Source organism: Armigeres subalbatus, chromosome 1, assembly GCF_024139115.2.
Source record: "Armigeres subalbatus isolate Guangzhou_Male chromosome 1, GZ_Asu_2, whole genome shotgun sequence".
In the NCBI taxonomy this organism is placed as follows: Eukaryota; Metazoa; Arthropoda; class Insecta; order Diptera; family Culicidae; genus Armigeres; species Armigeres subalbatus.
In genome coordinates this window covers 60579711-60604268 of record NC_085139.1, presented here as the reverse complement: position 1 = coordinate 60604268, position 24558 = coordinate 60579711, and the positions used below count along the sequence as shown (strand labels likewise).

At 38.1% G+C, this 24558-nt stretch overlaps 2 protein-coding genes across 4 annotated transcripts in view; both read right to left on the bottom strand.

Moving 5' to 3' along the window:
- Positions 1-113: 113 nt before the first annotated feature.
- Positions 114-1135, bottom strand: LOC134226155 (uncharacterized). Its single transcript, XM_062706747.1, has 2 exons — positions 1048-1135; positions 114-946 (listed from the first exon to the last, which is right to left on the bottom strand). The coding sequence occupies exons 1-2, from the start codon at positions 1133-1135 to the stop codon at positions 396-398; spliced, it is 639 nt and encodes a 212-aa protein (XP_062562731.1). The 3' UTR covers positions 114-395.
- The window catches only part of LOC134226138 (ecdysteroid-regulated 16 kDa protein), an 87144-nt gene continuing 63678 nt past the window's right edge, over positions 1093-24558 (bottom strand). For all 3 annotated transcript variants that reach the window (XM_062706727.1, XM_062706721.1, XM_062706736.1), the window contains exons 2-4: positions 13361-13483; positions 13008-13124; positions 1093-1491 (exon numbers count right to left, since the gene is read on the bottom strand). In XM_062706727.1, coding sequence (XP_062562711.1) covers positions 1208-1491; positions 13008-13124; positions 13361-13442 — 483 coding nt within the window. In that variant the 5' untranslated portion in view covers positions 13443-13483 and the 3' untranslated portion in view covers positions 1093-1207. The remainder of the gene's footprint in view (positions 1492-13007; positions 13125-13360; positions 13484-24558) is intronic.

Genomic DNA, 24558 nt, shown 5'->3' with positions numbered 1-24558 from the left:
GATGTTTACTACTTTACTAATCACAGTAAATCACATCCTGGTGGGGTTGAAAATCTTCCAAAAGCTTTGATTGCTATCTATGAGTTTGAGAGTTAAACCTTTCTAGGGGAGAATCCTCAATCACTCGGTGGATGTAGGTGAAGTGCTTTATGAGATATCTTCGAGCACTTGTAAATGATGGTGGAGAAGAAAATCACCATTGCATGAAGGAAGACCTGGTCGATTTAAGAAGATAAAGGGATACATATAACCAAATATTTGACATGTCAGCGCAACGTTCTGAACAGAACACATCTATTTTAATATGCTTGTGATGTACTCTAAATTCATTGAAAGGAAATAAAATTCATACGGTTCAAAACATTTTCTTAGCCACTTTAATCAGTCATACTGCTCTATGGATGCACCCTAACATACAGCGCATGCACCATCCGAACTATTCCATTATTAGCCAAACAGAACTCCATTCGGTACAGTCCTATCTTGGTAACCCACGGCAGAATTCCCTTTTCAAGAACAATCCAACGTGCATGGTATGTCCCCGTGGCAAACGGACAGATCCAACGTCCGGGTTGTGGTTCCGGATAATTCACTGCATAACGATTACGTGCCCACCACGAGCGATAAAGCTCACTGTTCAGGTAGTCGCACACCCGTATCGACCGATCAGCCATCTGAACCGGATAGAATGTTCCATCGGTAGCCGTTGTCGGCGATTGGTACCATAATCGAACCAGGTGTATCCAATTGTTGTCCAGATCTTGAAGAAGCTGCCACGATCCGTTCAAAAACTGGGTGGAATCGTTGGTTCCGTAAAGCCGCAAACCGGTAAAGTTGGCCACATCTGCCCCGGAAAGCTGTTGAAGTCGTTCAAATGTTACACGAAGCGGAGGTTGACGACCGAAAAAGTGGTAGAGAAGTAATACGCTGAAAATGGAAACGAACGCTGGTAGAAGATTCATTATGGACTGATTGGAGCATTTACAATGAGTTTACAACGAGCGGATGTTGCGCTCAGGTATCGATGTTATCCAGATATTTAATTACCGTTCATGGTGTTGTGAGGGTGTTCAATGATGGAATAACACAACGTCCACAAATAAGTCACGTTTATTAGATTAAAATACTTCATCATGTCACAGTAGGTAGGTACAACATTTCCCAACAAAACACCCAACTCAACAGTCCTATCGCCCGCTCTTGTAGTTTAGACGATCTTGGCCGGCACTTCGAAGCAGGTGATCGACTTGGAGCCACGACCCTGCAGCTCCCAGTGCACAGTGAGACTCATCTTCGGGTAGATCTCCAATATGGGGAACGACCGCTTGTACACCACCGGGACGCCGGCCTTCAGCGGGCAGCCCAGCTTGGTTTCGCCGTCTTCGGCAAAGATGAAATCGCACGCGCTGGTTCCGTCAACGCCAACGAACGGAAGCGGCAGGGAGAGCACCTCCGCGAACACGGTCGTCGTCAGCGATTTGATGTCCTCCGCTGGAAAGAACGATAAAGAATTTGGATGGTAAATTTTTAATAATCATATTATCATATACAGAAAAGCAAAAACAAAATAGATACATGGAAATAATGTCGATCAAATTATTTGGATATTTACTATTTAGGGGGAGTAAAGTGTTTAATATTGATTCAAAACGATATTAAAAGGTATGATTTTTAGGTGCTGAGTTGACTCACGATTGATTTGAATCGTTCATGAGTTTTGAGATTTTGAAAAACAGAACATCACGGATTTTTTGAGAACCGTCCACACACTTCAAACATTTACCAGATTCCAATGAATTTCGCCGATATCTCGATATAGAACTATTTACTTGAATACGCACATTTCGCTTATTTAAAATCCGATCGAGAAAAAGACATTCATATGTTTGACTTTGAAAGATTTTAGAACTTTTTTGGTTAGTTTTGGATACCCGAAACCGGTTCCGGGACACTAACTGGGGACATTTGTCTGGATACCCTCAAGTCAACGTTTTTTTTTACGCAATACATAAGGAAGAAGGCCTGTCTGGCCAAACATTATTCCGCTGAAAGCCATTTGGCCGAAAATCATCTACCCGAATTGAAAGTTTGGCCGGAACGGTTTTAATATGCTGAATTTTTCGATCAGCCAAGCAGCACGTTCGACTGAAGAAGCCTTTTCGCCAAACAAGTCATATGACCGAAAGAAAGGTTTGGCAGAACAGTTCATTCGACCGAAAATGTCGTTTAGACGAAAATGACTTCCGATCGAAAATGTCCTTTTGCCAAACAGGTAGTTTGGCCAAAAATGTTATTGGTCAAACATGTCATAAGGCTTAACAGATCATTTGGCCGGAAATATCACTCGGTCATATGGTTGGATATGTTATTTGGTCGAAAATGTAACTTTGTCAAAAAGGTCATACAGTCAAAAAGGTCGTAAGTCGAAAATGTTAGCCATTTGGCCAAGGAAGCAAGTTGGTCGAACGGTTTATATGGCCGAAAATGTCATTTTCCTGAACGGCCAAATGGCCTAAAACTCGTTGAGTTGAAGAAAATGTATGACCATACATTCGACCGAATAAGTCGATTGAGAAACTAAAAAAAATTTCGACAAAATCTCAGATTAGGCCTAATCCAAAATGGCCTATTCGTTCAAACGACCTGTTTGGTTGAATATTAGTTCTTGATCATAAAATGTGATCGGCCCAACGACCTTTTCGACTGAAAGAAGAGATCAACATTACATTTTCGGCCAAATGATATTTTCGGTCATATGATCTGTTCAGTAAAGCGACATTTTGAGCCGCAAATTTTGTTTCGTCAAACCTCTCCTTCGGCCAAATGACTTGTTTGGTCGACCGCTATATTTGACTAATTTGTGACCCCAAATGGCCGATACGAAATGTGATAACAGTAGCTCTCCGTGAGTGCGTGTGCACGCCTCGAAAATCTGCCATAAAGAGGGTCGAATCATGGCTTGCTGCTCACCGATTGACACGCTGAGGTGGTAATATATAATCTCACGCAAATGGTGGTTGATTCAAACCCCACATTCTCCTTTCTCTCTCATTAAAAAAGCAAAAAAAAATCCTCTAGAATAGGAAGCAGTGTTTTTTCTAAGTTTTTTTTCGCGAGACGAAGATAAACGTTGAACATGTTGCATTAGTAAAACCGATTAATGCATTTGAAAAATGAACTTCAAAATAAACTTATCTTAACATAGTGGTTTTCAATCGCTGAACAATTATATTGAAGTCAATAGAATGTATCATTTAAATGTTAATCTAAGTTGGTAACAAGTGTTATGATGTTGATCTTTAAAGACACATCACAAATTGCAGCAATAATCTAAGTAACTTAAGTAATGTTAATGTTAAACTTGTATTCATTTAAAAAAGATAAAGATATCATACCTCAATTTTGAACTTATGTTAACTAGTACTTTTAGCCAACAACTCCAAACTAATAGCTATGTGAAAACTGGCTACGTAAGTTCGTGAATTTCGGATATCTGATCCAACGGGCAATTCCGTTATGACTACTATGTTAGTAATTCCCAAAGTAATCTATTTAGCCTTCCATACAACTTTGTGGCATATGATAGTTCTCCGTATCTCTCAGATTTTGTAAGAATAAGCTTAACTTGTGGTCTCATGTACACTGTCAATTGTATAAATTTTAAATTAAATTTATTTTAACTATAAGCTATGCATCCAGGACTCACGTGGGATTTTCTACATCGTCAACCCTTTTCTTTCGGAAGTCTCCCAGACGAGCTTTATGAATTTCCAAACCACAACCAATTTCCCAGCGGTCTTTCAGACGCACTTTGTGATTTTCCAAACCCACAATCCACTTTCCAAGCGGTCGTCCCGACGCGGTTTGTGATTTTCCAAACCACAAACCATTTTCCAGCGGTCGTCCGGACGCGCTTCTGATTTTCCGAACCACAATCTATTTTTCCAGCGGTCTTCCAAAGGCTTTGGGACAAAAGGTCGAAAAATAAAAAGTCGAAGGACAAAAGGTCGAAGAGACAAAAGATCGAATGGATAAAAAATTAATGGGACAAAAGGTCGAATGGACAAAAAGTCCAAAGCACAAAATCTTTAATTCTGTACACAAGGACGAAACAAAAAAAAATTCTAACTTGTTGTATTCGTGGCCTATTCTCACCCTTATTTGGCGTTGGCCCAATTACGGTACTTAAATTAAAGTTTTGTTTTGTGTTGATCTCAAGACTATGGGTCTTCAACTTTAACATTTTTTGCAATTTCAACCTTTTGTCCTTTTGACCTTTTGACCTTTTGTCCATTCGACCTTTTGTCCCTTCGACCTTTTGTCCATTCGACCTTTCGATCTTTGACCTTTTGCCATAGATTTACAACCTGGCAGGATCACCAAAATGTGTGACCTCGCTCTCGCTTTCACTTCTTATCTCTCTTTTTCCAATCAGAAGTAAGAACTGAGAAGTGAGATTTAAGCCGTCTCGGCTAAACGAATTCTCTGTTCAAATCATTTTCAGCTATATGAACCATTTGTCACTCATTCGGCCAAATACGCTGGTCAACAAAGCAACCTGTTCGGACCTCTTCGGCGAAATTATATATTCAACTAAATAACATATTCGGCCAAATTACATATTCGATCGAACGATGTATACACACTTAAATCATTTTACAGATTTCGGTAAATTTTGCTTCAATTCACCGAAATCTCAACAGCAGATGTGTTCGGTGATTATTTCACCGATTTTATGCGTTATTTTCCTTTGTTCAACTGTCAAAACCACCAAATAATCTGTAAAACTATTACCGAACAGTTCTTCTGTTGAGATTTCGGTGAAATTTCACAGAAATCTGCGATTTATTTTAAGTGTGTAAGTTCCGCCTAGCGATACTTTCGGCCAAATGATTCTTTGGGCGTATGACCTGTACCGGTAAATGGCATTTTTGGTCAAAATGACATTCTGAACCGAATGATATTTTCGGAGGGGAAAGGTCGTTTGGCCGAAACCCATTCGGCCGAACAAACCATTAGGCCGAAACCCATCTGTCTGAAAGTAATTTGGCTGCAAAGGTCATTTGACCGAGCATGTAATTTGGCCGAGCAGGACAAAGTGAGACTTCTCACTACTCATTTCTTACTTCTCACTGTAAAAAGCGAGTAGTGCGAAGTGGGTAATGAGACGTCTCACTACTCACTTCGTGCTTCTTGGAGTGGATAAGGAGTGAGAATTGAAATGTCTCACTTCTCACTACTTATTTTCCACTTCTCAGTGTGAAAAGTGGGTGGTGTGAAGAGAGAAGTGAGACGTCTCAAGTAAAAAGTGAGAAGCGCGAAATAAGTTTTCACAGTGAGAAGCTGAAAATAAGTTTCAAACCTCATTTCTCACTTTTCAAATGACCTATTCGGCCAAATGTCTTACTCGGCCAAATGACATGTTTGGTCAAATGACCTATTCAGCCAAATGATCTGTTTGGCCAAATAACCTATTTGGCCAAATGTCCTATTCGACAAAATGTCATATTCGGCCAAATGTTCTTTTCAGTCAAATGACCTATTCGGCCAAATGACTTATTCGGCCAAATGACCTATTCGGTCAAATGTCCAATTCAGCCAGATGTCCTATCCGGCCAAATGATCTATTCGGCCAAATATTCCTTTCGGCCAAATGACTTTTGACCTAATGGTCAGTTCGGCCAAAACGCATTCGGCCAAACGGTCATTTCCCGTTTTCGGACTAACGACATTTCCGGCCAACTGATCTGTTCTGCCAAACTTCTCTTTCGGCCAAATGACTTTTTTGGTTAAATGTCTACTTCGGAAATATTCGGCCAACTAGATTTCAGCCCACTAAGCGTTACGGTTAAATGAAATTCGACCAAATGGTTCTCATTCAAACATCTCAGGTTCGAACGAGCCTTTCTCATTATGTATTTCGTGAAAAACCGCTTACTTTGAGTTCGGGATTTTCCCGGAAGTAATTATTATATCAAACAATGTTATACCTACCAGGGTTGAAATATGTCAAAGTTACTGCAGTGAAATATATGGGTCTCAGCATATTCTACCATCAATCTCATCGCCGCTGTCGTGAGTGCGACTGTGGGGCAGCCAAAAAATCGTTCCAGTACAACCATTCTATTTACCATTCAACCCAACACAAGTCGTTCTGACAGGCTGCACAGTTCGTGCGTTAGGGGAGACTGGGGAGACTTGATCCCCTTTTATGATTTCCGATGTATCACAGCCAAAAAATAAACATACGCGATTTCTCCGCAGACTCTCTGAGAAATATAGTATTTAACTTTACTGATGTATGACAGTCCTTAAATTATTGTTGTTAGTGATACACAATAGATTTTTTGAAGAGCTGTCAAAAATCGACTTTTCAAATATTCGGGGAAAATTGATCCTTCTCCAAGATAAAATGTGATATAATTAGAAAGATGCCCTCAGATTTTTAAAATATTTTTCCTTCAAAATATGAGTAATTATCGAATTGCTGTGCGTATACGTGAACGATTTTTGTTTTTGAATTCGACAGCTCATGCAATTTAAAATTTGGGGAGACTTGATCCTCTTTCTATGATATCTACGCAATAAGTAATTTTTCCTGCTAACCCTTCATCAAATCTGTCAAATCTACAAAAAAATGGAAGCCTGAGAACAGATTTATATTTTTTAAATTTTTTTTTGTCAAATTTTTGTATGGGTCCCCATATCGAGGTAATAACTTCAAATCTAAATATCCTAAAACTTTGATAGAATGTTGACATATTCATCAGTACAGATCATAAGGCATATTTATGGCTTTGTGCTGTGAAAAAACGAAATCATTTGGCCATTCTTATGAAAAGGTGTTCAAATTTTGCGTGACTAATAAAAAAATCTTTAGGAAGGTCAAAACATACAAATCGCCCTGCAGAATAAATAAGGTTGGCAATCTAAAAAATAACTTATCACATAAAGGTCATTTGTTTAGAGGATCTATACTAATAAATACGCTAGAACAAAACTACTTTAGTTCTCGCTAAAACAGGGGGTGATCAAGTCTCCCCGGGGATCAAGTCTACCCACCTTCCCCTACTGCATGAATGTGTGTGGCTCATATAAACGCGTGATGATTTTTTTGTCATTTGACTGTGCATGAATTCCATATTCGTGGCGCACTGGGTAATGTGAGTTCTGTTGTTTACTTCTCTCCCTCATCTGGAATGTGAGATCAATTTCAAGGAAGGAAGAAAATTAAAAAAATAAATGAAAAAAAAAACATCACCTTCATCCAGTGCTGCCGAATATTTACAAGCCTGATAGCACATTTTTCTCATGATGTTTGATTTGTCGCATGCTATGTTGTCTTTGAAACCCGGAGTGAAGTCATCCACACGGTGTCCGGAATCTCCGAGTGCCCCAGAATATTTGAGAGTATATGCGAGGTCAAAAATGACAGTAGAACTCTAAAATGTCCCGCAAAAAAATGTTGGAGATTAATATAGCTCATGATACATTTAAAAGTATTCTGCTATATGTCTCCAGCTAGAGCCCCGGAACAGGTTCCAATGTGCCCAAAATTGGCCATCATACTTCAATCTCGTTCAGACGCATCGCAAAAAAGTTTTCATGGCGATTTTCTAATGAACAGACGATGTTGGTACGAATTACGAAAAATAAATTAAAAAAAAAATGTCTTTGATGTATAAATCTGGAACCGTTCAACCGACATATCCAATCGATAGACTCTCTAATTTCTGGTTTACGTCCAAAGATTTCAAACAAATCGACGTAAACTTGATTGAGTTAGAGCAAAAACATTATCAGAATTTGCCTGTCATAAAATGACAATTCCATTTAATTCCACCCCTTTGTAATTTTTACACATACACGCATTTCGACCTCAATGAAGACATTCCACTAAAAGAGCTTAATAATTTTATCAAAATTTATTTGCGCAAAAGAGGATGGTGATGGTGATTTGTTCTGCACAGTACTTTTACTACTGTATAAGAATGTGGATTGAAATGATATGCGAAGGTATTACGCGAATGACAATGGTGCCCGGCAAAAGACTGCGTCAATGCCCGCCATGTTCAATGACTGAGGGGAGAATTCGCTGACAAACATGGCTAGGCAGTCATGTATAATGAGCACTTCGATAATTTGTGGAACGGTGAAAATGAAGGTGTATTAAGGAGCAGGATGGATATATTTGGCGACTATCAAGCTGTGGAAACACCAAACTACTAGGAAGGACGAGGTCCCGGTAGAGCTTCTCAAACACAGAAGTAAGCAACTGCATCAATCGATGCACCACATTATTTAGAAAAATATGGGAGGATGAAGATCAGCCCACCTACTGATCGGGCCTCATTTGTCCGATCTATATGAAAGGGCACAGACTAGTGTGTGCCAATTGCGAAGGGTTTAAATAGAAGTCCTTCGTCGGAGAATATCAGGCAGGTTTTCGTGAGGGCCGATCAACGACGGATCAGATGTTTACCCTTATAAGATATTGTTTGATGAACTCCGGGAGTACAACTTGCAGAATCACCATCTGTTCATTGATTTCAAAGTAGCGTTCGTCTAAGTGAAAAGAAATGAGCTGTGGCAGACAATGTCTTTACATGGCTTCGACTTTTGGCGGTTTGACTAACAAACTGCTTTATACATCTTTATAAGATGCGCAATTTAGTTCCCGCTGTTTTTGTTGCTAAAAATTCAACTTTATTAGAAACAAACTGGGTGAAAATGAATTGATCATAGTATTGGCCATCGCTAGTTACACTCTTTTCCTGTCTTTTCTGACAGAGCTCGAACGCCCTGATGGAAGAACTGATCATATTTGGAGTTTTCCACGAATCAAGCGATTTTGCGATGATTTCATATGAGTGATCAGTGATCTGCCGAAGATCCCGGCCATGTACCATCGAACGGAGAAAATAATATTCGGAAGGTGTAATATCTGTGTAATATTGTAGGTGGCAGAGCCTTCCATTTCACTGTTTTTAAGTAAGTATGACTAAAAGAGTTTGAGCGTTGTTACACTGAAGAATAACTTAAAACAAAATCACTAAATTTTTAAAGCAATCACAATCTACAATTGATAAACCGCAGGAACGTAGTTGCACACTTTATTGTTTGATTTGGCATCAATGTGGCTATTTTCTAAGTAGAGAAGTCATTGTTTGTTGAATATGCAAATATGAACCTATAAACTCCCCACTTCAGAGCATGTAGCATTAGGGTGGTTCAAAAAATCGATTTTGCTCCACAGTGCTCATCTGATTCTTTACCATGTTCTGAGTGTCCTCTGAAAATTTGAGCTCATTTGGATTAAAACTGATTTTAGCACAAGCCTTCTCAAGTTTGCATGAAAATTAGTATGGGGAAATTTATTTTTTCAATAAACTGTTAATGACGCTTCCGGTTGTATGACAGTTGCCAGAAAGTCATTTGCCAGAAGGCCTTTTGCCAGAATCAATTTGCCAGAATGGACCATTCCCCAGAAAGACGTTTGCCAGAATGCACCATTCCCCAGAAAGCCATTCGCCAGAATGTACCATTCCCCAGAATGCACCATTCCCCAGAATTGGTTGTCACCTATTTGCCATGCGCGCGTTTGCCAAGTATGCGCAATAATTCTTAACGCCATGAACTTTAGGCATAGCATAACATAACATGAACAGCGTTAAAAGAGAGGGTCATTTGGCTTAAGGGACATTTTTTATAATTTTGCTTTGTTATAGTGGTATAGTTGTTTTCTACTGAGGAATAAAACACCGCACCGGTTGATAATAGAATTGAAAATAGCTAATCTGTACATAAGACATATCCATACATAAGCCGAGTATAGCAGCTTGCCTGGATTAAGGCAAAAATGGCGGATGTGATCCTTTCTTTCAAATAGGCGTTTGTCCGGATTAAGGCAATAATGGTGGGTGTGATCCCTTCTTTCAAAATAGGTGCATACCCGGATTAAGGTAATGGTAGATGTGACTCCTTCTTTAAAATGGTTGGTGTAATTCCTTCTTTAAAAGTAGGCGCTTGCCCGGATTATGGCAATGGTGGATGTGATCCCTTCTTTAAAAGCAGGCGCTTGTAGGGATTAAGGCAACGGTTGATGTGAACCCTTCTTTAAAAATAGGCGATTAAAACAATGGTGGATATGATCCCTTCTTCAAAAGAAGGCGCTTTTCCGGATAAGGGTAATTGTGCATGTAATTCATTCTTTAAAAGAAGGCGCTTGCTCAGATTAATGCAATGGTGGATGCGGTCCCTTCTTTAAAAGAAGGCGTTTGCCTCAAATGAAGCAATGGCGGATGTGATTTCTTCTTTAAAAGTGGGCGCTTGTCCAAATTAAAGCAAAAGTGGTTGTAATCCCTTCTTTGAAAACAAGCGTTTGTCAGAAATGAAGCAATGATGGATATGATCCATTTCATAAAAAAAGGTGCTCGCTCCGATTAAGGCAAGGATAGATGTTATCTCGGTATCCTCCTTAGCCTAGCGATAAGATGCGCGGCTATAAAACAAGACCATGCTGAGGGTGACTGGTTTCGATTCCCGGTGCCGGTCTAGGCAATTTTCGTTTTGGAAATTGTCTGGACTTCCCTGGGCATAAAAGTATCATCGTGTTAGCCTCATGATATACGAATGCAAAAATGGTAACTTGACTTAGAAACCTCACGGTTAATAACTGTGGAAGTACTTAATGAACACTAAGCAGCGAGGCGGTTACGAAAATTAGTTACCCCACAAATCCCTTTATTATTAAATAATGCCAAATCCACCAAATAATGGAAAATCACCATCTTTGCATATTTTTTTTTCTATTCTTTAGCCATCAATAATAATTGGAATTTCCAGTTTTACTATTTCTGGGGAATGGTACATTCTGGCAAATTACATTCTGGCAAATGGTCTATTCTGGGGAAAGGCTTTCTGGCACATGGTCTATTCTGGCAAATGGGTTTCTGGCAAAAATCATTCTGGCAAATTGATTCTGGCAAATGGTTTTCTGGCAAATGTCATACAATCAAGCTTCCCCATCAAGCGCATGTAAAAAGAAAGCCTACATAGCTAAAAGGAATACTCAACCACTTTCACTCAGTAAAAACCGCATCTCAATTAATCGTTCCAATAATTAGTAATCGAATTTAATCTATACTGTGGTTTTCTGGGGCTAATTGCAGAACTCATCAACAGGCAACATTGCTGCTCGTGGCGCGAAAGATAGCACACACAAATTCAGGCTACTATGTTGCACTGCACATTTCAGTGATGCCCTCAAAGAAGTTTAACGATCATGACTAAAGATTCGCAACCTGTCTTACAATACCCGGTAAAAATCGTTTACTCATTAATGGGTACTTTTTCTCTGCTATCTCTTTCTCTCTGCTGAAAAATTCACTCATTTTGGAAGAATAAGTGGATTTACTCATTTAAATGAGTAGATCCACTTATTCTCCCAAAATGGGTAAATTTTCAGCAGAAGATAACAAAAAAAATACCCATTAATCAGTAAACATATTTCTCAAATGTAGATTACTAATTATTGGGGCGATTAATCAACATGCGGTTTTCGTTGGGGGAAAGCTGTTGAGTATTACTTTTAGCTATGTAGGTTTTCTTTTTACCTGGACTTATTAACAGTATAATGAAAAAAATAAATTTCTTCATACTAATTTGCATGCAAACTTGAAACGGCTTGTGCTAAATCAGTTTTAATACAAATGAGCTAAAATTTTCAGAGGACACTCAGAACATGGTAAACAATCAGATAAGCACTGTGGAGCAAAATCGATTTTTTGAACCACCCTAATGTAGCATTCATTGGGCTCATATGCGAATTACGTAATACTTTAGAAGATTCGACATTGCATGCAATCTATACGAGACGAAAAACCAACCAACTCCTTTACGTTTTTTCCTAGATGCCGAAGAATTTCTTTTAAATATAAAACGGAAGACCCCGCTTCAAAATTCTATAGGAGAACGTAGGGTATCCAATCATGGTTTGAACCAAATGGCGAGTTTCAGATGAGCCGTCAAAACAAAGTTGATTTATTTCATTAAAGGGACATGTTGGAACTGCGATTACTAGTTAATATGGAAGCCTTGTTCATTATCTTTCTAAAAACATCCTGGGTGCACATATTTATGCTTAGTTTCATTGAAAAAACTTAAAAATTACATAACTTTGATTCGTACCATGGTTTGAACTACTACAGTAGCCAGCAGCTCCTAAATATAATACTAATCACATGCATGAAACGCTGAGGAAATCTATAGAAAAGCAAATTTGTTTTACTATTCATCTTCTCGCATTAGATTAGTAACTCGAAACGTGTGAAAATCTTCTAAATTATCGATATGAAAATTGGGATTTTTTATATTGGAAATGTAAACAAAATTCTCCAGCTAGGTGCATGCAGCGCTCCTAGCGGACAGCAGCAGAACGTGACTGCATTTACAAGTTCAAACCATGGTACGAATTTAGTTCAAACCATGATCAGTTTTTACCTTGTATAAATGTTACTATTTCAACTATTTAAAACTGTTTCCCAATTGTATGATGATGTCAATCGATTACAGATAAAAATAGCGTTCTTTTGATATATTGATCTCACTCCTGTGTCATAAAATGCGTCTTTTACGAGCATTTGAAAATTATTCCACTGGTGGGGGATTTAGCGCAAATTCAGGACGTTTTTAAATCGCTTTACTTTATTACTCAAACAATATGTACGAATGTTTAAATAAACTCTATCACTTCCAGTATACCTAAATATGCCATTCATACTGTTTTAGGTTCATTTCCTGTCAATGAGATGGTAATTTCTACTGATTTCAAAATGGTTCAAACCATTTCATTAGTTCAAACCATGATTGGATACCCTAATGTTATATCACACTTGAACATAACTTTGCTCCACCGTATGATAATTGGTATGATAATTGTTAGAATAAATATCCGTAAATGAACAACCTATCCTATATCCTATTGTGTAGGTATATAATTTACTTACATGGTGTGAATTTCTGGTTGATGGATATGTTCGTTTTGCGCTTCAGTTTGCATGGACCTTTCACGCAGTTGCTGATGTCAACCGTGTTCTCGCTGATTGGAATCATAGATTTTTTAGCTGAAATAGTAAATAATTTATTTAGTTACGGCTGTTCCGGTAAATCTACAGAATGATTTCAAAAAGGCATTCAAGATTTTTGATTAATCATTTCGTTCAACAAAATATGATAAGCATACATGTTTAAAATTTTATAGTTTCTGCTTTTCACATCTGGCTTACGACATGAATCCGCACTAAACCTCAAAACTCAAAATCAATATCTCCTTGTTGAAATCATTCCCTTGAAATCTTACATGGACACGCCTTCACGTCCGTCGCCTCGGCATACAGATAGAGGCAGTTCAGCGCCAGAACGGTAACCAGAATCGATTTCATTACGGGTGCGGTGGTGGTCTCTTCTCTACTGAACTTGAACTCTGAAACAAAACAAACGGCGAGGGAAACAAACGATCAGACTCAACTGGACCAGGTGCCGGCTGGGAAGGTGCTTTAAATACTGATCAGTATGCTGCGCACAAATTAGGAATTCAGAAACTTTTTGGCGGCATCTCTGCCACGCGGGTGGGCATTCACAGCCCCGCAGCTTAGAGGATGCGAACAAAGAACACTGCTTAGGCAGAGAACAATGTGCGCGAGTGGCATGACTTGCGTGCTTCCTTTCTGGTATTTGAGAACTGTCGATCATCGGGAAATTTCAATAATCGTAATCTTCACTAAAAGCTGACTGCGCTTATGGTGCTACCCTTCGTCGTCGATAAATACGAACGATAGGCAAACAAAAACAAACCTCAATTCAACGGTGCGAATCTCGTTTAAATATTGGGCAGTGGAGTAAGTGAGTCTTGCACTTGAGAACTGGTTTTCGTTTCATTGTCGTCATTTTGCAAATTGACTGAGTTTGGTTCGTACTTATTTCAAACTACGAAAGCACCTGTTCGTTGCCTCAAGCATTGATGTAGAGTAAATGGTATAAAATGGTACTAACGATGAATAATTGCCTAAGCTAATTGAACAAGCAGTAATACATTTAGAATTAAGTTTTGAAAGCCGTGAAAAGCAACTCTGTAATGTAAGATGAACAAATTTAATGAATTGTAAACCAATCCGAAATTCTAAAAAAATAATTGCTTGATTTTTCAGACAAACGGCTCCGCCTTAAGCGTTGCAATCAACGCATCACTCGAAAGACAGACATCGCATCATCGTTGGTCATCTCATAGTGACGCAACCTTTGTTGATTTTCTTTCACTTCCACCTGATTTGCCTATAGCGCGCAGGCAGCATCGGGAAGGTAATAATTAGCGCTTCGATCGTTATTGAATGGCACTTAGCTATTAGAAGCAGGTTGTAACCAGTCGAAGGTGACAAACGGTGGTGGTCACCATTATGGCACGATAATGGTGCATTTGACCTTTCACACTAAGCTATGGCGACAGAACAAGGCGTGTTATGTACCCTACTGCAACTGCTATAGCTATGACAAGTAACATTGGTTGTAATTGTTAATGGGAAATATTCTCACATTTCGATAGAATTCCTAACTAAGAAGTTTTCCGATCATTTTTCATTTTGAAATAGGTAAGTATATGTTGTCCTGCCCTATAGATTCACTCTGATGTCCGTATATGCTTAGCACTGTTTACGCTCACTTGGAGCTTTTGCTACAGATTATCAGACTTTTTTTTGTGTTGTTTCAAATTCTCAACCCAACATTTCGTACTACAGTGATCTAAGGGCGGGCATGGAGGTACACAGCAAATAATTTTGATAATTCAACGACGTGCAAAACTGCAGGTTACCCCATCAAACGAATTAACATTCGATATTCAATTAAATTTGATTGAATTTTACAAGCAAGCACCGTTTAAATTTATTTCGATTCAAAAGAATAGTGAGATCGATTGAATGTTACTTTTATTTACATGCTCCAAATATGTGCATGAAAATACATTTAAAATCACAACATATTTTTATCTGTGTATAGAAATAAAATTCTTAAAGTTGAACGTAGTTGGAATGTGTTCTAGCTACCCTGATTGCGATGTGCGCAATTACAATTCATTCCCACGGATTGCGTGGAAATAACCAGTAGTCATTTACAGCTATCGTTGCATAAGTAAGATGTTCACGTCAAATCATAAAATAAATGCGGATGTTTGCCTATTAGGGTCAGTCTTCTATTTATAGATCGTAAACGTCACCCCCGATTACCGATTACAATTTAGTTTGCATACTATTGCAAGAGACACAAATATCTTGTTCTGTGAACATATAAATAATCACAGCCAAGTACAATAAATTTGACGTGAGAAGCTACTCGTTCTAGGTAAACCAACCTCGATACAACTTCATATGCAAAGCAGTTGTTGTTTCTATACAATAAATTTTGATTAAATAATTATATCTATTTATCCTTCTATTTGCAATATTTCACATTCCCTATTTAGAGTTGCTCGGACACCAATTTGAAGTAGTTCTCCATCTCCACTTGATAATATTTATAAAGCTGCATGTGCTACAACTGGATGGAATGCTTTAACTAGGGCCAACACAGCAGCGAAAACAGACACTACTTGCCAATGAGGTGCGCCGCATGAAGCTTGAGACCCTAGGTCTGAGTGAAGTTCGTTGCGTTGGCTAGTCTTTGGAGAAGATGCTGGAACGATTCTGGTATATACCCCGGCCCCAGTAGCTCACATGTTTCAAGTCAGTTGCCGTAACTTACATATATGTGAACAAAATTGGTCACAATCAAATCGCTGTATCCAGATTTGAAAGAAATCTGCTACTAGAGAGCTTACAAGTCTCCGTCATTGGGTGATGACTTCTTACTAGCGTCCAGGGAGATAAGATTTAAATTTCGAAAAGTTTCAACTTTGATTTTCTACTTTGAAATTCGGGCCGAGTTTCAAAGTTGAAACTTTTCGAAATTTAAATATTATCTTCAAATTTCCGTATAATAAATTCGAATCTTACGAAAGCATCAGGTATGACCATACTCCTCTTATTTCGGGTTAATTGTGGAAGAATACCAAACTAAAAATATTCCACTTTCCAAAGTAATATGAATTTTCAACAATTATTCATACATTACTTAGATTTTCTTTATTTAGCTTCAAATTACATTGGAACACGTATTGATGTTTATGAACATAATATTAAACTAAATCAAAATTAATAATGAATAATGTGTATTTGAGAACTTAAAAAATTAATATGATTCGAGGGTTAATAATATTCATAACTATATTTTTGATACCTCTTATGTATCGAAAACTAAATACAGGGCATCGTTTGCTACTATTGCCGGGGATATCGTAGGAGTCCCAGGTATTTGATCCATGCTCTAATTGGTAACGATGGCTCTGCCTCTTATGAGACATCTTACGATACGATCTTGTGTCGACTGGGTTGACACTCGTGACTTGTGTACTTAAGCTTAAGGCACAAGGAAAGTTGAGCGATGAAAAAAGCTTTCTGAATGATTAATCGCCGGTGGTGTTTCGTCTGTCTTTTCCGTCCTTCGAAAAATTGTGATTGTGTAGTTGTAACACCGAGAAATACCACAAACACTCATTAAAAAAATACGGATGCCAATCTTTGTTCCCCCTTAAATTATCTTTCTTGGAAAAATATAAAAGTCGGGTTTGAGTATTCCAACACTTCGTCAGCCGGATTAGTGTTAAGGTGATTATACAATTGATCCCGTGGTGAATTTCAAATTCTCCACATGTTTATATACTCCCATTTCCAAAAGCCCAAATCTTGCGTAATAATGTTTGTACAGTTATAAAAATTAAGTCGATTTCGCATCATAAATTAATAAATAATCTGCCATTGTTTTACCCCATATGCATGTTATGGTTCTCTCAACTCGTGCTCTAGAAAATTTTCGGCAAACAGCACGTGGTTTCCAAGATGGCCGACTTGTGACTTTGTTGTATAATCACCTTAAAGTTTGTTTGCCACCAAATAGCGTGTTAATAGGTGTAGTATCAAGATTGTGTAGAAAAAGCAGAAAATATGTGACCCAGTGTAACAACTAGTGCAGACAGGATAGGGACAAAAGGCCGAAAGACAAAAAGTCGAAAGGGCAAAAGGTCGAAAGGACACAAGGTCGAAAGGACACAAGGTCGACAGGACACAAGGTCGAAAGACGAAATACAGAAGGTCGAAGGGACAAATGATCGAAAAGGACAAAAGGTCGAAAGGACAAAACGTCGAACGAGACAAAAGGTCAGAAAGAACAAAAGGAAGTCGAAAGTGACAAAAGGTCGAAATAGACAATTCATTTCTTAAACAGGGTGTCTACTCATCTGTAAAAACAAAATTCCCTGATTTTTCCAGGTTTTTTCCTGGTGTTTTACATTAATTTCCAGGCAAAAACAAACAATTCTTTCCGGAATCACATGCGAAATTTCTCCAGGTATTCCTTTGAAAAATTCTCCAATCCTCCAGATTTTACGAATTGATTCAGAACTTCCTCCAGGATTTAATTTGAAAATTTCTTTGCAAAAACTTTAGAAAACAACTCAAGGAACTGTTTCGGAAATTCCGTTAGCGATGCATTTGGGGATTCCTTTACAATTTTGACGTAGAACTACGTCTGTCTTTACTATATTGGGGTACACTTTAAAATTGCAAAAAATCGAAAAACGTCACGAAAATATGATAGACTTTGATCGTTAATATCTCAGCCATTTCTCGATGGATTTTCAATTTTCTTGGACCATTCGATCAAGGAAGAGTCAACGCTTCATTCCGATGTACACTGAAGTCGTTTTTACGCGGTTGTTTTTACACGAATCGCTTTTTGCGTTTTTTCACTCAATTTCGGATTTCTGCGGTTTATTCAGACATCTTTGGAATGTACGCGGGGTTTAACTTTGTTTTAATTCACGTGGCCCATATCATCCGCATAAAAATGACTCCAGTGTATTACAATATATACGTATGATAATATTTAGTATTGAAACTTGCTAACAGTTTAGGAATTGGTTTCGGTGAATCAGTCAATCTCATAAAGTGCATTCTTCCAGCACTTTCCAACGAACTGGAACCGCTTTTCAACTTAGTAATCCATTAGTATTTCTTTATTATTGATTAAAAGCTTTCCTTGCCCTTTTCTTGCATTAGTATGTATCTTGTGTGTAAATACGGATACACATGCCCAGGATGTGAGAATGTCTCCCACCGTATCCTAGATCGGATCGAGAATCGATCTTCTCGATTCTGCGCGTTCTCAAGGCTAACTGGGAACCTCAAGCCGGCAACTTACAGGACAACTCGTTTCTGCTAACTTACGCGCGTTTTTTCTGTAAAGTGGTCGTTTGACGACAGCTGCTCGCTTACGTATTGATGCCAGTAGAGGCTCGGAATCGTTTTCGCTGCTGCAGTAAATGCGTTCTGGTAATCTTTCTTCGGCTCTTGGTGTCTGCTGGAGTAAATGACAAGTCCGACTCCTCACGTGAAGGAATGATAATTATTATCAATAAACTCTCAAACTGTCAAGCAGCGCCAAGGTAGCGCAGCGGTACACTATCAGCCAGATTTTGGAATTATCATTTGATAACTTCGCAGGTTGAAAAGTAGGCGAGTTTTATTGCGATCTTTTCAAATCTTGCAACACAAAATTATTTGATGAGGTAAACCAAACAATCTAATACCAATTCAATGTAAACAATGAAGCTCAATCAGATATTTGGCATTGTGTGTTTGTATGTAGGAGAAAAGTTCAAAAGTAGCATTCACCAATAATGTTTCGAATCAAGATACAATTATCGAACAATTCTTACTCTCTACGAAGTTTTTATTAATTAATAATTTGGATATGTGGTCGCTTGAGAGTGTTATTCATCCTCGTTTATTTGAAAAAAAAATTTATCATCCTTTTTAATGTTAGTCTAAAATCTCACTCAATCTCAGGAGAGCAGGATAAACAGCGAAAACAGATTCACCCTGGGCAAACACGCTTGCTTTGGTCTCATCGACCAGAAAAGTCGAAAACCTGTGCATTACATACAGCTACAGGTTCAACGTCACCTTTGCGTACAACCCGATTGGGGCTGCACCTTTGAGTTTTTTTAAATTCCTTTAGGTGTTTGTTCGAAAATGTCTTGTGAAAATCCCTCGGAAATACCTTTATAAAATACTTTGCAGATTTCTTCAGATATTCTTCTGTTTTGTTTTAGGAATTTCTTTGGAAACTTGGTTAAGAAGTCTATCAAATCTCTTTGAATATTATTTCGTTTTTTTTAAAGAAACTTAAGAAAACTTCTTAAGGAAATGTTCCGGAAATATGTTTGGGAATTTCTTCAGGAGATCATTCAGAACTACTTACGAAAACTCATTCAGGAAATGTGTGGATGCAAAAATATGTGATTGCTGGCTTCATGACGTTAGGCGTAATATCTTCTTTATGCCATGGGCTGTTTCTGGTGCATTTTATGCTTAACATCTTTTGAAAAAGAAGAGAGAAAAAAAGAGAGACTTGATTTTGCAAATGGAGGTTTGGCAAGTAGTTTGTCGGGAGGATCATGTATGAGAGCTGAAGGCGCTTGGGAGGTCGATGTTCTTCTCACGATGGATGAAATCGGCCACAGCTGCAGAGCTGAGGATGCTTGACAAGGCATTTTTCAACAAAACCGGGAACCAAATGTTCGTGCCTATCAAGTTAACCATTGCCGTTTGGGCGAGATCAATCCATATTTTAACTTTTTCCAATATATGTTTATATCTATTACACATATTCATTATTCATGTCCGCCATTTTATCACCTCCTACGTCTGTGAAAGCTGTTTCGGTTCCTAGCGCTTTCTTAAGCAGAGATAGGACTATTATAAAATAAAAACACTTGTAAGGACGTGGCCAGGTGTGTTGAGAAAATCGAGTCCAAAAATATAGTTATGAATATTATAGATTTTAGCGGAATCTACAATGCCCGTGGATATGTTTATCTCTGCAACTCCATCTACGATTTGTGCAAGGATTCGTGCTTTGCTATGCTATTTTATGATTAACATCCTTTATGCCTACCCGACCAGTTAGTCATAACAAAATTTTATCACAATTATATCAATATGTGTTACAAATAACAGAACTTGTAATAATTTTGTTATAAATTCCCTGTCAAAGTTGGAGGAAAGAAAATTTCATGGTCGTCATAACATGATTATAACATAATGTTTGGTTTTTTCCGAAAAAAATTGCCTACATTTTTAGCAGATAGGTGGAAAAAGAAAGTACCACCTTCAGTATAACTTGAACCTACATTCAAAGTTGAAGCAGCAGGACAAAGTTAATTGCCTACATTATGGATATTCTTTTCAATAACATAATTTGTTATAGTATAAGATATTTTCACCGCTTTTTAGCAACACGAGTTATAGGGAACTGGGGATAGGACAACGTTAAGGAAAATCCATTTTATCAATGAAAACCACCATTTCAGCCAGTTTTCATCAGCGCATACTGAAGAACAGCATATCTGCGACTGACTACCGATAACAGATATCTAATTGTCCATTTTATTGCACGAAATTTGATTTTAAAAGCACCGAAAAAATGATTTTGAAACCATGCGGGTGAGATGCGCCAGTGGATGGGTTAAAATCGCATTGCTTATCGTACTGATTTTCATTTTAATTGCCTACATTAAGGCAATTAACCAGATATTTCACTGTTTCGGTCATACGAAATGAGCATGGGCATGCCCCACACCGACCTCAGAGTTTGAAGGCCCATAAAATCGTTTTAAAACCATTTTGACGACGATTTCGTTGGAACATAAAGAACACGAGTAAGCAGCATGGCTCATGGCTCAATTATTAATTTATCAATGTATAACAGCGAGAAAGACTAATCCACCAGCTAGAATTGCATCAAAACACGCAAAATCGTTTTTCGAGTTTTCATGTATAACTAGAGAAAAAATCATGAAATATATGTATCCAATGGCAATATTTTCATTGCTTTATCTATAGACTATGAAAATAATCAAAATGGGGATATTTAACCTTATTCAGGGGTGGCGCGTTATAACCCCTATGGGCGTGCTACCCCCACTTCCCCTATTTTTGTTCGAATCATAACATATTTAGTAATATTTTTGTTAAAACTAGAAGAGATTTTGTTACAATTTTTGTTATTTAACTACTAATGGTACATGTTTTATAACAACCGCTGTTATGAAAAACGGCTGTAACAGAATAACAAGTTCTGATATAAATCTGTTACTATCTACTGGTCGGGTAACGTCCTTATACCTGTTCGCGTTACCAACACCTAGTTTGTTGCTAACATCTAGTTTGCTTGGACCTAGCATCCAAGGTACCGTTACTATAAGTGTCAAACGGCCAAGTTATAGCCTATTCAGATTAGGTCATTTATGATCATAAAAATCATGATAAACAACAACCTGATGCCATCCCCATACATTCAATTTTCTTTCTCCGCTTTAACACGATATTTATTAAGATAATTAATCTGATCGTAATCTGAATAGGCTATAATTTCAATGGTTACAGCGCCACTAGCGTTCTATTACTGCTTTACTGTAAAAACCTTCGGAAAATGCTTCCGATATTTTTTTTAAATTCCTTGGGATTTTTTAGGGACTCATTCAGAAGTATCTTAAGGAAAACCTTAGAAAACACCTGGAGGAGTTTTTCCGGATATTTTGCTTTTAAGAATTCTTTTGAAATACTTCGAGAATATTTTTAGAGACTCCTTTGAAAAATCCATTCGGGAATCCTTCGGCTATTCTTTCAAGAATTCATTTAGCAAAAATCCTTCACAAATCACTCTACACTTTTTTTGAAAATCTCAGCTTCCATTTCGGGAATTTCTTGAAGAAACCACGAAAATCGTCCGAAATTCGTTTTGAAATTTCTCCGGGAATTCTTTTCGATTTTTATCTTGAAAATTCCTCCAGAAATAATTTAGAAAATTGCTAATCATTCTTATGGACACTCTTTTAGTGATTTCTTTGAGTAATTCCTTGCAAAACTGAACCTGAAATTCTCCTCCACGAATTGCTTTGAAAAATCTCAACTAATTTAGTATTTTTGATTTCCTAAAGAGATTCCGAGGAATACTCATAATTTACAAAGCAACCTAACTGATTTCCGAATAAATTCCTAGATTTTACTAAGAAATTTTCCAGGAATCTTTAGAAGATACAAAACGTTTTTGCGAACAACGATCCATTAACGTTCACTCATTTCAATAGATTATTCGCTCACCTTCAATTTTCGGAATGAATATGGGTCAGTGAGTATTTGTAGATTTTCACAAAAAAAAATAGAAGATCAATCATGATGATTTAACCACAGTTTGCTTATACTCAGTGGTAATCAATTGAATGAATTTAGGAAGAAGAATGAGTAAGTAATTCTATCTTTTGAAGAATCAAAACACGATTGTCAAAAGTCGAAGCGAATATGCTTCATGAAAGTGAATATTTTATGCTCTGACGGCAGCACGTTCCAAATGATTATGTGGTCAAAATCGAATGTTTCCATAAACAATTTTTTTTGACTTTCTCGTATATTAAATGTTTTTCAAGCTTTTTCTCTCATTGTGGTACTATGGCCTTTTTTACGTAATAAATCCTCACGGATTTTTTCACGTGATTTTTGGTACAAAAGCAGTTTCACGTAAACATTGGGGTCTGCGCAATGTATTATGCAGATTTTCGGAACTTACCGCCGACAACACTTCTGCAAATCTGTTTGCTGAGTTCTTTCACAGTGTGTTTGAGTCAGACTACCATTCACCGCCACAACAGTATTTAGATGAGTTACAAAGCTTTAACATCCATCTACCGCAGCTAAACCTCGTATTGACACGGTTTTAACGCTCTTAATGCAGTTGACGTTTCGAAGGGACCTGGTCCAGATCAGATTCCACCGTCGTTCATAAAAAACTGTGCAGCCTCGCTGGCTGTCCCAGCCCTGACAATTTTCAACAGATCACTCGCGGGTGGCGTGTTCCTGATGCCTGGAAGCACGCATCAATTACACCGATCTTCAAATCCGGCAACATACATAACGTGAAAATTATCGACCCATTTCGATCCTGAACTGTTTGGCCAAAGTACTAGAAAGACTGTTGCATGACAAGCTTTATCCAGCCGTTAAATCCGTTATATCTGAATTCCAGCATGGATTCATGCAATCTCTAATTTGATCGATCTCTAATTTGATGAGCTTCACCAATAGTGTTATTGGATGCATCGAGAAGCAGCAAGTAGATGCTGTGTATATTGACTTTTCGAAAGCATTTGATGAAGTTCCGCATGATCTTCTATTTTGAAACTGAACCGTCTTGGTCTACCGTCGTGGATCGTCAACTGGATTCATTCATTATGACCTCAAGAAAGCCTTCGTCAAGGTTCGTGACGCCAGTTCCGATGAATTCGAGATTCCGTCTGGCGGTCCAAGAGTCACCTAGGACCTTTAATTTTGCGCTATTTATCAACGACGTTTGCGATCATACACTCGTGCAAGCTGCTTTTGCGGATGACCTGAAAATTTACCGAGTCGTGAAGTCAGCTTTAGATTGCTGTGCACTTCAAGTCGACATTGTGCGCTTATCATCGTGGTGTCAGATAAACGGAATGCAAGAACGCCACCAAATGCAGAATCATTACTTTTTCCCGTGTTCGCTCACCAATCAGATTTGACTATTCGATGGACCAGTCACCGCTTATGAGAGTTAACTCCATAAAGGATCTTGGCCTTACCTTGGACAGTAAGCTTCGGTTCAACGAGCACATCTCAAAGACAATCTCCAAAGCCAACACTATGCGCTTCCTGCGCCGCAACTCTGCACAATTCGATGATGCTTATGCTCTGAAAACATTATACTGCTCATTGGTCCGAAGCATTCTTGAGTACGGAGTTCAAATATGGGCTCTTACCATGCGATTCATCATCACGCATAAAGCATCCAGAAACGTTTCGTCAGATTCGCATTACGACCCTGCCATGGACCAATCCCGATAACCTGCCACCGTATGAGCACAGATGTACGCTCATTGCCAAACACTCTCAAACGCCGAACGTATTTACAACGACTTTACATTTTGACTGATCCGTGATAACATTGACTGCAGTAGCGTGCTCCGGAAATCAATTTCCAGCACCTTGCCGCCGATTACGCAATCCCCAATTGCTGGACCCGGCGCACCGCACTGCTTACGTTACAATAAACCACTTGACAGATGTTGTAGATTGTTTAACGATGTATGTGATATGTTTGATTATAATGTTAGTAAGCTTGTCTTCAAAAATAGGATTAAGATACTGTAGTCTGTGTGGTTTTGAACCAAAGATGAAATAAATAAATAAATAAATACATAATATTTGTTAAATTTTTGAAATAAGGGCTGTGTGATTATTGGAGCTTAGAACAATTGTTTGACCATGTTTAAATATGCCGAATACTATGAACTTTGTTCAAAAATCATTCCCGACAATACGTAACTAG